The sequence below is a fragment of the Ammospiza nelsoni genome, chromosome 9 (genome assembly GCF_027579445.1).
Source record: "Ammospiza nelsoni isolate bAmmNel1 chromosome 9, bAmmNel1.pri, whole genome shotgun sequence".
NCBI lineage: Eukaryota > Metazoa > Chordata > Aves > Passeriformes > Passerellidae > Ammospiza > Ammospiza nelsoni.
Window position 1 is genome coordinate 14,504,380 of NC_080641.1, and position 13,782 is coordinate 14,518,161.

Below are 13,782 nucleotides of genomic sequence, written 5' to 3' on the forward strand. Positions count from 1 at the left end.
GTTAGAATAGCTTAGCACTTCTGTCCCAGTCACTTAGCAAACGCTGCTGAACAGAAGCTAATTCATCTCATAAGTCTTGCAAGCAATGGGTTATGAATTTTCCTAAGTAAAAGCTGTCACATCAACTAGTTACTAATTGATGTTTGCTATCCTCAGCACTGCAAAGGACCCAAAGTTATGATCTGGGCTACAATCTCATGTTGGTTTTAAGGGTTTTGTCTCCTCTTTGGAGATTTACTCTAAAAATCAAGTAAGCATGTATCCTAAACTGTTGAGGGAATTATGAGAATATTTAGGTAGAGAATATCCTTTTTTTTCCTCTCCTGTCTTAGGAAAGAGTTGGAAGATCACTGTTCTAGCAATGCTACTATGCATTCCTGTAGTTAAAAACAGAGTAACAAACATTCAAGTATGTAAGCTACTATTAAATCACAAAAAAATCCAGAAATCATGTATCCAGTGGGAAACAAAATTTTGATCCACCTATAAATAAGTACATGCTAGCACAACTGAGCCTGTAACCAATTTAAGAGCTACCTACCAAACATGAAGTGATAAATTCATACTAACTTAGATGAAATCTCTTTGGGTTCTACTCAATGTAAAAGGTCCACCTATGTTGAAAATAATTAGTGGAATAATTGAAGAACAAATTTCTTAACACATGTAAGAAATTATATGCTGCTCCATTTCATGTATGTATGATCCTTTACAGCTGGAACAGTCCTAGGACAGTGTAAAGTCTGAAAAACTGACATTCCTGGAGAGCTATGTTGTAATTAAGAAGTTATGAAAAAATGCTTTTACAAAAGCATTAAACAATTTTAACAGCAAAATTCTTTATCATGTCAGACTGTTACAGGCATGCAGAATCCTCATAAAAACATCTTAGTAAGAGCTCCACATGCAGTTCGGCCACCTCCATTTTGATTTGTTAGAACAGTTATACATTGGCACAGGGAAATTAAAATACAGGAGAACAGAGACTACAGCAAAGCTTGAAAAGAAAAAGCTCAGAGATACACAGGTCACATTAAGGTCTTCCTTGCTCCTAAGTCGGCTTCTCCTGCTGCTCACTCATGCAGGGAGATCATAATTTTGTGGCTGTGATATTTCCACGGCAACACTGGTGACAGTGATGTCACAAATTCAGTCCTGACACAGCTTCAGGATCAAGTACAAGGAGCAGATGGGATGCGAGGGAGAAAGCCCCTATTTAAACACAAATCTCTTTCATAAGAAAAAGAGGCATGAGCAAAGAACCAGGTGAATGGATCGTGTTTTCAAGTATGATATATTCAAAAGATTATCCTAGCATGAAAATCTATTTAAAGGCAAGACCTACAATACAGGGTAACTGTCAAATTTGTTAGGCCTTATAATAAACCAACCTTGAAAGCTCCCTGTTTTGCATGACAAGCCCTGTGCTCCATTTCTAAAGTGGCACTGAAGACAATACACTTTTGTCCCTCGTGAATTTCCTTTAGATAACTTTAACATTCAGATATATTAATTTGATACATCACTGTGCTCATAATACCATATGTAAATATGATGTCAAGCCCTCACTGGAGTGAGTTTGTTATCTGAATTAGATATGATATGAAACACATTAAAACAAATCCCAGATGGATCACCAAGTACAACAGGATGGTAGCTGGAACATTCAGCCAGCACTGTTAAGATTGGCAAAAGGAGACTGTACTTTTGTCCTGATCTGGATGCATGCAAGAATTAACACAAGCTCCAGGCCAGCTAAAGACCCCTGAGTCTCTCACCAGTTACACACTGCAGACTACAAAATATTACTGGTAACAAACCCCCTTCCTATCTTTGGCCACCCCATGAACCAAGAGCAACTGAGCCCACAGAGCATAGAAGCAATTGTGACAAAAGGGGGAATAGCAGGGAGTGCAACCACAATACAGCCACAAACAGTCCCCACATTAACTTGTGTCACAGTGCAAGGAGACACACAGATTTCTTAATTATGCTTCTCTCCACGAGGACAAGTAATAAACAGCAAAACTACCAAGCAAGAGAGACAAGGGAAGTGCCTAGGACCAAAATTCAGGTGTCGGCAGTCAGTCATTCACAGAGCTGCATGCAATGAGAAGTGGTTTCTTATGGCAGCAGTGGCAGAAAGATGCACAAGAAAAATGAGAAGTCAAACAGAAGATAAAAGGAATTAAAAGGATATAGATCCATGTTCTGATCACAGAAGGAAAAAGCCCACACTGTTTAAGATTTCAAGATGAAGACCTGGAAGGATTACCAACAGTCTAGCTCTCAGGGGGGAAAGGAAGAAAGGGAATAGGATTTGCAGCCTGAAGCCAGGCCTAAGCCAAGATATGAACAGGCCCCCAGGAAGGGATATTGGGTGGGGACAGAGACTAAAAGCACAATGCAAGGAGGAACAGATCCAAAGTCAAGTAGCTAAACAGGGTTCCCAGACATCATCTATGAAATCACTAAGGCAAAAACTGCACATGTGATCCAAGCCACAACTATGATCATAGTTAGGAAAGTCCATGTGATTTGCCAAACTATGACAATACCAACACTAAATCAAAAAAACAGGCAATAAACTGGAGGGTGCTGGCTGGTAACAAAAATAATTAAAAGACCTGAAGGCCCACAATTGTTTAGCTTCAACAAAAAGGGTTTTTTTCCCAAAAACATTAGGCACTTTCTGACAACTCACTAACAGAAACACTGTCTGAAATATAAAAAAACAAGGAATAGTTTGAGGCTATAAACTTCTACAGGCCTCTTACTTGTTAAAGTAGTAAACTCTGGAAACAGTATCCATTAGCACAGTAGGACAAGAAATATAGTCTGTTTTAAGATGTAGTTCATTGTTTTTATAGTTGTGATTAAGACACAGCTGTCACAGACTAACATGACTACAATACAATCCTGACAAGACTCCTCCTCTCCCTTTGCTTTTGTAAGGCCAACAACCTCAGATGAGAACATGAACCCAGTTCCCCCAGCGGACTTTCAAGAGGTCACTTTAATTTCAGTACTGGAAAGCCCATCTTCTTTTTACCCAAGGGGGGAGGAAAAAGCCTCTCTCAGACAACTCTTGCACTACTACATCTCTTTTACCTCGTGTTTATAGAGATGTGAAAGTGACGGCTGATACAAGCTCAAGGCAGCTCTCACTGCTGTTTGTATGGGGCAGCAAACCAGGGCAGCCGCCAAACATGAGCTACAAAGAAAGTCTCTTCCTATTTTTTTTCAGAAAATAACTTACTTTCTCTCTATCACGCTGATCAAAATTAACATTCCCCTGATAGACAGAAGTCAGTTGTTCTTCTAAAATGAAATCTTACACAAAAGTCAACATTTTAAGAGTAGAAAATACACTTCAATGTTTGCAAATATATCACAAAGAACAAAAATATTTTTACAACAGCTAAAATGAAAACATAACAAAACCCCACAACAACTACAAAGTAATAGATTTTAAAAGCAAAAAACTAATCATAGGCACATTCTAACACAATCTCAGCCCAAAAGCAATTCAAAGTACAAAATAACACTAGACTGACATGCCAAGTATTTTTTTCCAGCTCTCATTTCTCTATATAAATATCATAGGCACAGTGTATTACCTTCATTTTCTGAAGCTTGGCATTTTACTTTCAGTACCAAATCAAAGGTACGTTCTGGATTTTCCCTAGAAGAAACAAACACAACCAATTATCATATACATATTTCAGATCTTATTTCTACTCTTATATTCTTTCCATTCTTTTTGTAGAATAATAAATAGAGTTAAAATATTATTAAAACAAAATTAGTACTCAGATTAGTTCTAAGGAAGAACCAAAAAGTCACATTTCCCTATACAGCCTTAAGAAAGGAATAAGAAAGATAAACAAGCTAAACTGTGTGATTTATTTACATTTTATTGTCACTGTCAAATAGCTTTTAAGTCACTTCACCATACCTCATATAACAGTTGAGAAAAAAGAGCTACTAAGCTCCTTATCAATCAATCAATCTGCAACATTAATGGAGTCACAGGCAGCCTTTTCTAAAGCTATGTCTTATTTCTACCAAGCAGGAATAGCCCATCATTAGACTTCCATTTAAACGCCCTGTGTTTAGCCGCTGTCCTTTAAATGCACCTGATTACCACCCCAAGGCCGAGACTCGTTTGGCTTCCTCTTTCAGCAGATATTGATCGCCAGCTGGGCCTCTAAAGGCTGAACCTCAGGCGTGCTTCACTGCGAGAGCCAACACGAGTGCACGAAGCGGGGATGGCCACAAGCCCGAGCTGGCCAGGAAGAGGAGCCTCCCTATCTGCAGCAGCCATCAAGGGCAGCTGCGGGTGACGGCCGGCGCCTCTTCCACCTGATGATAATAACAAGCTGCGTGTGCCAACAGCCATTAACACTCAACCTAATCCCAAACTACATATTCATTGAAACGGGCCTAAATGCCATTACCACGCCACCCACCCCTCTCTGCCTACCAAGCACACTGCTATTTATATTAAAAACAAGCGGTATAACCGCACCCATATCAATTATCTATTTAACCACATAAAAGGCTCACAGTGGAACTCCTGCCTTGTGTAACACTCCCACTGAAATCAGCTGGAGACTTAAGCATAGGAAAAAAAAAAGACTTGGTTCCAGGTTTCTAGAACGCTTCACGTAAAGCATACAGCAAATTAAAACGTTGTTTCTTTAAATAAAGTATTGAATGAAATCCAAAGGCTGAGCCAGGGAAAAACTCAGCTGTCACAAATTAATTGATTCAGTACATGCTTTCACTGACCTCAGCACCATCATCAATTGAGATACACAATTATAGTCTAATTCAGTTTATGAAGACATAACCTGCCCATATCGCACTCTTCCCTTGCATTTTAAAGCATTTTGTGGGGAAATCCTTTATCTACTGATCCTGGGTATACGAGATGAAATTCTGGTCTGAGTTACAGCAGCCGTAAATCCAGGACATTGGAGATTTAATCTGGTGTTAAACTGTCCATTGTTCCTCTAGCTGATGAGCAGGTTCAGAATGAAACTGATAAGGCTTGGTTGAGTCATCTAGAAAACTGAACCACAAAAATCCTTCATTTGAAAAAAATGACATCTCCCCATGACATAGCTCTAGCTTAGGCCTTCGGTTTATCCTCTCAGGCTGGGGTTTTTTAATGTGAATCGGTTTCTGTTACAATCACCAAATGAGTGCTTCTAACTCAACTCCTAGATGACTTACACTCAAAAAAGGTCTTTGAAGTAATACTGCCTTCTGTCTTTCACTGTAGTACTCTAAAACTGCTTTTGCAGGAAAATGCTTCTAAGTTTACTCTTCACATCCCACTACACTCAGAAGTGTCAAAAATGTGTCAAACTAATCTGAGAATTGTGAGCCTGTCTCTCGTCTCTCGTTTCCCTGCCAGCTCCGCGGTGCCAGCCTGCTCACAGCGTACAGACACGGAGTGTTTGTCAATTACCGAAACCTGTGTGTAACATCTTGTCACTTTCAATGTCACGGGAGCAGGCGGCCGCTGTCGGAGGGCAGCCCGGACGGCAGTGCTCCCGAACACCCCAAGAACCTCTTCTGCACCAGCCAGGCCGTAATGACAGAAGGGTGGTCTGCAACCACCATGGCCACAAGCCAAAACACAAGGAGTTTCACTTGAACGTGAGGAAGAACTTCTTTACACTGAGGGCGGCAGAGCAGTGAACAGACTGCCCAAGGACGGTCGTTGAGTCTTCCCCTGGAGACGTTCCCACCTGGAAGTGTTTCTGTGTCACCTGCTCTACATGGCCCTGCCTTGGCAAGGCGAGAGGACTGGATGATCTGCAGAGCTCCCTCCATACCCTGACAATTCTGTGACCTCCTAAAGGGATATCTGTCACAGCCTTGGCCCGCGGCGGGCAGGGGCACTGCGGGCAGCTCTGCTGGGCCCGGCGGCCTCGGGACCGCGCTGCCACCCCCGCACAGGCCCCGTTCACCGGGCACAGCCCGACCGGCGCCGGGGCCTCTGCCCGGCTGGGCGGGCGGCTGCCGAGCGCGTCCCCCGCACCGCCGGGCGATGCCGGGGCCGCCGCGGGGCCGGGAGGCGGCGTGAGGCGGGGGAGCGGCCGGCGGGGCTGCGGCCGCCTCCTTCTCCTCCTCTCCGCCGCCGCGGGCCGGGTCGGGGGGCGCCGCCGCTCCCCCCCGTGCCGCGGGTCCCGCCTCGCCCCGGCTCCGGCCCCGCCGCCTCCCGCCCGCCCTTCCCGCTGTCACTCAGCGGCCGCGGCGGAGGCGCCCGGCCCCTCGCACGCTCCCGCCGGGTGGGCTCCCCCTCCTCCCTCCCCGCCCGCCGCACGCCGGGCCCGGCGGACCGGGGCAGCCACGGGGCCTGCTCGCCGCCTGTCCGCCGCGGGGACTCGGCTCGGCCCGCCGCGCCCCACAGCCTCGCCGCGGCCCCGCGCACACAGCACTCACTTGAACCTGCTGTCCATGGTCACATCGCGGGCCCCGGCGGCGGTCCCGGCGCCCCCAGGGACAAGCGCCCCGCCCGGCAGGGGCGAAGGGGCCGCGCCGGCCGCGGAGCGCTGGGCGGCGGGGGCGGCTCAGCGCAGCGGCGGGCGGCGGCCCATGGCTGCTCCGCTCCGCTCCCCGGGCTCGGGCCGCGACTGCGGCGGAGCGCGGCACCGCCTCCTCCCCCGTCTCTCAGTTCCTGTTGCAGCCGCTCCGGCACCTTCTGGGAACCAGGAAGCTCCGCGGCGGCCCGGGGAGCCGCCGGGGCTGGTGTCACCTGAGGGCGGCGGGGGAGGGTGGCAGTCCGTGCCCTCCGCGGCAGGTGCGCTGCGGAGCCGGCCCGAGCCCCGGCGGGTGGGCCGGGGCAGCGCGTGGGCACCGTCAGGTGTCCCCTCACGGGCACCTGCGCCCGCTGCTCAAACCGCTCACGGGAAGGGTCCGGCCCGTGAGGCCACTGACACATCCTAGCGGCTCTTTCACGTTCTTCATGCGCAGCAGGAAAGGGGAGCTTTTCGTGCTAGAGGTCATAAATGTTAATTTAACCTGCTGTAATCTGCTTCGCTTTTGGTTTTATCGAGTGCTAAACAAACACTGTCCCAAACTGCTGAAGAGCTGCTGCAGCAGGGACGGCTGGAGCAAACGCACCGTGCTGTAAACACACATAAAAAGCTTTCAATCTTCGAGTGCTTCCCTCGAGTTTGGAAAAGAAATAAAAATAACACCGTCCTTGAGAGGCTTCCAAGTCTCATTCATCTGAGAGGCACTGAGCAGCCAAATTCCCACCTACACCAAGTTTCCCTCACCAACATAGTAACACTGTAATGAAAAAGTGCATAAAATAGATTCTGTGGTACTGGGCCAAAGAAAAAACGTCATTCTTTTCACTCTTCCTCCAGAAGCTAATCATCGTATCAACAGTTGAAAAGATGAAAAAAATTCAAGCCAATTATATATTAAACACATAAAACAGTATTAGTGCATTACTGGGGCTGAAAAATGAAATATTCAAAAGTCAGGAAATTACAAATATTAACTTCTCCAAACCAATATTGTTTTGGCTTCACTGCACATCCTACACACCTCACAGGACATAGATTAACTAATAATAAACCATATAGATGTGCACCAAAAAGAACTGAATGTTGTAGCAATAACCTTAGCTTGGGGATTGTCCTGGGTTTCAAGTACTTGCTTTCCTAGTCCTCATTCTATGGTAATTTTTGGCTGTGTTTTAGCAGCCAGTATTTGCAACTCCCACTGAAGTAAATGAAATTGCTTGGGGCTTTGTATCCTTAACATATAACAACGCACTTCATGTAGCTCAGGGGTTTTTTAGAAAAAAAAAAAACAGTTAAATGTGTGTTTTTGTTCCATGAGAGGCCCTCACAGAAGGCAGCATTAATTCACCCATTGTTAAATTGAACTTTTCTGGTGGGATCAGTCTGGAGAGAAGGGAGCAGTGCCCATGTCTGCTCTAGCAAGGGAATGGGGAGAGCAAGGCATCCAGCACCCGGGGATGTTACAGAACCAAAAGGAGAAGAGGCACACGGGGAAGGATATGGGGCATAACTATAGTCACATCTGTACCTCTGTCTTTGTGCCTGCCTCTCTTCTGCCCTCCATCTCTCCCCCAGACCTACTGCAAAGCACACAGAATGTGAAAGTCTCTTCTGCAAAAAAAAAAATGGCCAATACTTTAACAAGATTGAATTTAGATCAGATGATTATCCAAATATTGAGACATATTACTTGTGAAAAGTTTCTATTTGAGGTGTACAAGAAAGAAGAAAAACCAAAACAACTCTCAACATCCCACCTCCAAAAAAAACCCAGGATTTCAATAAATCTGTATTTTGAATTACAATAAATATTTTATAAGTCTATTGTATGTTTATTTCTCTCTTCTCTTAAGCTGCTGATGCTTGCCACTTTTGCAGTCTGGCAGCCTGTCAAGCTGATCTACCATACCGTTCCAGCCACTCTTGGAACTAGGGTCTGTCTTGGCAGATAGGACCATTTAGTCCCTTAGATTTTATTTTATCATAATTGGAGAAAAAAAAGGTAGGCTTTCTTTCCCAAAGTAAATACATGCCTTGTCACTGGAGTAAATTGACTGCATGCAGTGACTAAACCTTGCCTGCCTGGAAGAGCAGGAAGAGTAGAGAAAGTTCAACTTTAAAATAGAAGGCATATGAGAGAACACCCTGTTGAGATGAGGCTCACATCTCTCAGAGCTATTATTTCAGACTCTGTGAAAGCTTAAGCAGACATCTCTGCCCTGCTTACACTTAGTTCACGTTTTCAAGGCTTTTTTTGCAACCACAGCAGCTTTTAATGAAAGATGATGTTTTGGGAAAGGTATTAGTGTTCAAAACCACCTCTTGCTACTACCTCGGTTTCAGCTTTTCCTTGGAAGAGAGTCAAGAAAGAAGGAAAAACTGAAAGCAAAACCTGGCATGAGAATAGCTGACCTCAACCTAAATTACATCTAATGGATTAGCATAGGAACTGATATAAGAGGATTCGCAGGAGGTGGGGGAGATGAGCATTTGTTTTGTAGATAGAAGCAACTGAAAAATAGGTAACTTAGAGATGAAGATTCCTACTCATTCTTCCATTGCAGTTTACCAGTGGTAAATATTCATTAGTCATCTTTTTACCAGTCTAATAATGTAAAGGAGCTTTAAAACTGATACAGATACTTACACAATTCAGCTCTTACGTACTGGCAGTAAAAGAGATCTCATGTAAATTGAATTAGACCTACAAGCCTTAATTTTCTCCCAGATTTATTAATGCTTTGGAGTAAAAGGACAAATGAAAAAATATCCAAAAATCTACTTCATCTGAATTGGACAAGAGGAGAGTGGAAGTACCATCAGGGCAGCTCCATCTCAAGGATCATGGAATGGCCTACGTTGGAAGGAACCTTGAAGATCATCTCCTTCCTAGTTCCCTCCATGGGCAAGGAGGCCTTCCCCTAGACCAGGCTGCTCAGAGCCCCATCCAGCCTGGCCTTGAACACTTCCAGGGATGGGGGCATGTGCAGCTTCTCTGGTCAGCCTGTGCCAGTGCCCCACCACCCTCAGAACAAATAATTTATTTATAGTACTTCATACTAACCTGTTGTCTTATATATCATGAGTTCTATTATCATTATAGTGCAAGGGTTCTATATCCTCAAAGTTTCATACCTCTTTGATGTTCACCATAGGCAGTTCCTCTAAGCACTAACTCTTCTTGGTCCTTGCAGTAGCCATCTGACTCCAAAGCCTACCAATCCGCTCTTTTATACCACTTGTTCTTACTGGCTACAGGTGTGGCCTGTTAAGATCAGGCCTGCTCCTAATCTTTAGTAATTGGTCCAGCTGCAACTCCTTGGGGGATAAGATTACATTCTACATCCACCTTCATTTACCCATACTGTATCCCCCTACATAAACCTACTGTCTTTCATTATGAAACCATTCCCCCTAGCCCTGTCACTACATCCTCTTGTAAAATGTCCCTGTCCATATTTTTTGTAGGCTCCTTTCAGGAAAGCTGCAACTAGGTCACCCCAAAGCCTTCTCTTCTCTAGGCTGGACAAACCCATTTCTCTCAGCCTTTGCTCATAGGAGAAGTGCTTCATCCCTCTGATCAACTGGGTGGCCCCTTCTGGACTCCAGAAGCACCTTGCACTTGGCCTTACTAAACCTCATGGGATTCCCAAACCTCATGAGATTTGTTATCAGTCCAAAAAACCATAGAGCATAGTTTCTAGTTTACAACCAAGCTCAATATGGACGCAAAAAGAGATGTAGATGAAAAACACCAAGCAAAATGCCGAAACAAGCATCTCATCCTTTCTGTTAGCAATCTGCCATTCTCTGCCAAATCAAAACCATGTGGGTTTGGGTCTATAAAAGTGGTGCAAAGTAGGGGTAAAATCTCCAAAAGGGAGATGAGAAACAGACAAAAAAAATGGCCACACATCCTGTCACTTGGAAATGGCAGAGCAAGGCAGAGAAATCCCATGAGAAGCCAATTACTTTTTTTCAAGTTGATACCACTACATTCACACATGTAGTGATTTTCTTTTAGCACAGAAGGCATAAAAGGGACAGAGGAAAGGCAAAAGCACAAATCATCTGAAGACAAAAATTATTCTGTTCAGTATTTAGCATGGGAGAATTTGAATCTTCCTAATGCAAGCTGCAAGGACCCATGCTTTGTGCAGGGAGATTAACAGGGAGCACAGGAAACAGAATTTACCCTACCCACAAATGCCACCCTATGAAGGGGTTTGGGGTTCACTGACTGAATCCAACTCTGTACAGATCTAAATCTGCCACTCCAAATAACTCCAGCAAAGCTTTGAGAGGTAGAAAAGGCTCATCATCACCATAAGCTGGAGCAGACATATTGTCAATTAAGGAATCTTAAGTATCACAGAATTCCTTACTTTCCAGGTACAATTAATTTAATGTAAAGCATACTGCTAATAACGTGATCTTCCTCTTAAGTGCTCCTGAAACCCATAAAGGGATTTCCTTCAGAACATTGTTAGCAAAGCCTGCTGAAAGACATGTTGTCCCCTGGGAACACCAATGGATTTGTCAAAAATGGCAAAATCAAAACCTATTAAGTTTCCCATTCTATGGCCATAATAAATATTTTTTAGAATACTTTTATATGATCTGCGGTTTATACCTTGTATCAAGAATTTTCCACTCACCCCCGAGTGTACTTGGGTCTGTTTTAGTCCTTGTTCCTTCAAATAAGCTACAGTCGGTTTATGTTATCTCAGCAGCTATCAGTACATCTCCTAACAACAGAATCACCTTGTCACACCTTACAGACTTGAAAAGCATTTCCTGCAATGAGAGTTTGCTCTCAGCCCCGTTTTAATGGGGTTGGAAGCCTGGGGGTTTTATCACCTTGTTTGAATCTTTTACACACCCATTCCCGGTTGTAAATGAGTGACTATGTCATCTCCCCTGTGCAAAGTTTTCCAAACTACTAAATTCACAAACATCAATTTCCCCATTAAAATGCTTAGCCATAACACTGTCATGAGACAATACTTAAAAACAAAATACTGTACTTTAAAAAAACACCACATACCTACATTATGTGAGTTCATCATTCAGTTTCTTTAAAGATACTCTCTTTCAAAATTTGAAATAGGTCTCTTTCAATGAGAGTAAACTGTAGAGTTTATAAACTAAATACTATAAATTATGTATATATTTATATAATATTATTTATATATTTATACTAAATAAATAAACAAACTTTAGTTTATTAACTAAATATATATAGAATATGCATGTTCACAAGTATTCCACATTTTTATTGACTCCTTGCATGATCATACAAACATCTTTTTTAACCTTTCAATGTTATTTATCCAAAAATGCACTGTAAAGGGCTCTAAGTTTTCCTGCTTAAGAGCAGATGATGATTTAAGGTGGACATGACCAAAAGTGACACCTTGGCTGGGTAAGGACTTTCATGTGATGCATGTGCTAGGTTGTTGTTAAGGTTCAGGGATGCTGTATTCCAGAGCTGTCACTGTCCTTGCAGCCAGGCTATGTGCGAAGGCTAACCTGCCCAAACTCACACACCCACGTAAACTTACTCATTAATTAATCAATGGACTCCTGGGCAGAGATCATTGCTTGGATGGAATTGAGTTTTCCTTGATTTTGTAATCAATGTGTCCTCCCGACAAGACTGAGATAGCAGATCTTCATAATCAGGTGAGCTTTAAGTACAAGTTTAACAAAGGGGATGGGGGAGCTTTTATAAACATCACTTCAAACTACAGTGCTTTGAGAGATAAGACACTCAAAAATGTAAATGTTTATGATATGGCTGTATTAGCTCAGCATTTGGTTTACTGGTAGTATTTGCAAATCTTTGCAGTCTGATCCATAGTACCTTTTGTTTGCTAGATGAATTTGCATCATAATCTACAGCAGACATGAAGTATGCATTTAGTAAACATTTACAAGCCTTTGTAAAGTTTAACCAGACATTTGCTTTACCTGTGAAGTCTGGGAGCTTTATTAATTGTTTCTATGCAAATTAATTTAGAAATTAAACATAAGTAATATTTCTATGCATATTAACTTTAATTCGTAGACAATTTAGAAAATATGGGTGGATTTCTAATTTCTATTTCTAATTTATTTCTAATTCAGAAGTGACAGCTGGCAGAATCTAACAGTAGAATAAGCCACCTTTCAGGTCTGCTGCCCAAATCCAGCCTTCAGCCAGCAAATATCAGATGCTTTCCAGTGGATGCTGATTATTCATAGGAGTGTTTGAAAACAAGGGCTGGTCTTTGCCCAGTTCCAGTTCAGATGCAAGTCAGACACCTTGCAGCTGCCTCCCTGTTAGGAACTTAAGAGAAACAAAAGATGGAAAAAAGAAAGAAGCTGTTCTTTCCTCTGCATAGGGAAAAAAAAAAAAAAAAAAAAAAAAAAAAAAAAAAAAAAAAAAAAAACAACTGCAAGAAAGTTTCAAGAAACATTTCTGGTAATATTAAGAGAATATACAAAATTCTTTCCCACACTTAGTGATTATTGTGGAGATTTTTTTCAGCCCAGCAGACAGTTTGCTTTAAGGAATAATTTTTTTAGTGAAGCAGCAGGGTCAGGCAGCATCTTTCAATATGCATGGATTCAGGAGAAGGAAATCACTCATTCAAGTCATTTGCAAGTAAAAGTTTCTTACCAGATTGAACGCTTTCTTGCTGAGTAAATTCAGTTCTTCTCTTTAGGCAAAAATATACTCCTCATACTTCTCAAATGTATATTTTAAATGCTGCAGGTTGCAGGCTACCTGATTAATATGGTACTCATTAAAACTATGATGGAGCGTTTTTAAAAAGTTCTATTCAAAGCAGTATGAAACTGATTTTTGTTATCAGACATAAAAACTTCATATTCTTGTAATCTTCTGAGTGTGCACTTAATGTGGTAAGGCCAAATGTACACAAAATTAGGAATGGACCTTCATTGAAATTAAAATGTGTTAAAAATCTCTAGACTGCTTTAGAAACTGTCTGCTATGTCTACCAAAAAATTTCAAGTAGTAAATCAAGGAATCCTAAATATTAAAAGAACAGTTTCCAGCTATTTATTTGCCATGGATTAAGGCCCTATTTATGCACTAGCATACATATAAAAGAGTGTATACTGACAGAAGTTTTATATGAAGATTCGTTATAAAAAGCCAGGTTCTCAGCTCTACAAACAGTATTTAATTTACAAATAGCCAATAGAAACAGTGTATTTT

At 42.6% G+C, this 13,782-nt stretch overlaps 1 protein-coding gene across 2 annotated transcripts in view; it reads right to left on the minus strand.

The window, feature by feature from the left end:
* The window catches only part of DENND1B (DENN domain containing 1B), a 153,449-nt gene extending 143,701 nt beyond the window's left edge, over positions 1-9,748 (minus strand). Inside the window, exons 1-3 of one of the 2 annotated variants that reach the window (XM_059477951.1) lie at positions 9,690-9,748; positions 8,083-8,165; positions 3,621-3,685 (exon numbers count right to left, since the gene is read on the minus strand). In XM_059477951.1, the coding sequence (XP_059333934.1) occupies positions 3,621-3,685; positions 8,083-8,165; positions 9,690-9,707 (166 nt within the window). In that variant the 5' untranslated portion in view covers positions 9,708-9,748. Of the gene's footprint in view, positions 1-3,620; positions 3,686-6,459; positions 6,797-8,082; positions 8,166-9,689 lie in introns of those variants that run through there. The other variant, XM_059477952.1, reaches the window with a different exon arrangement.
* Between the last annotated feature and the right edge of the window lie 4,034 nt (positions 9,749-13,782).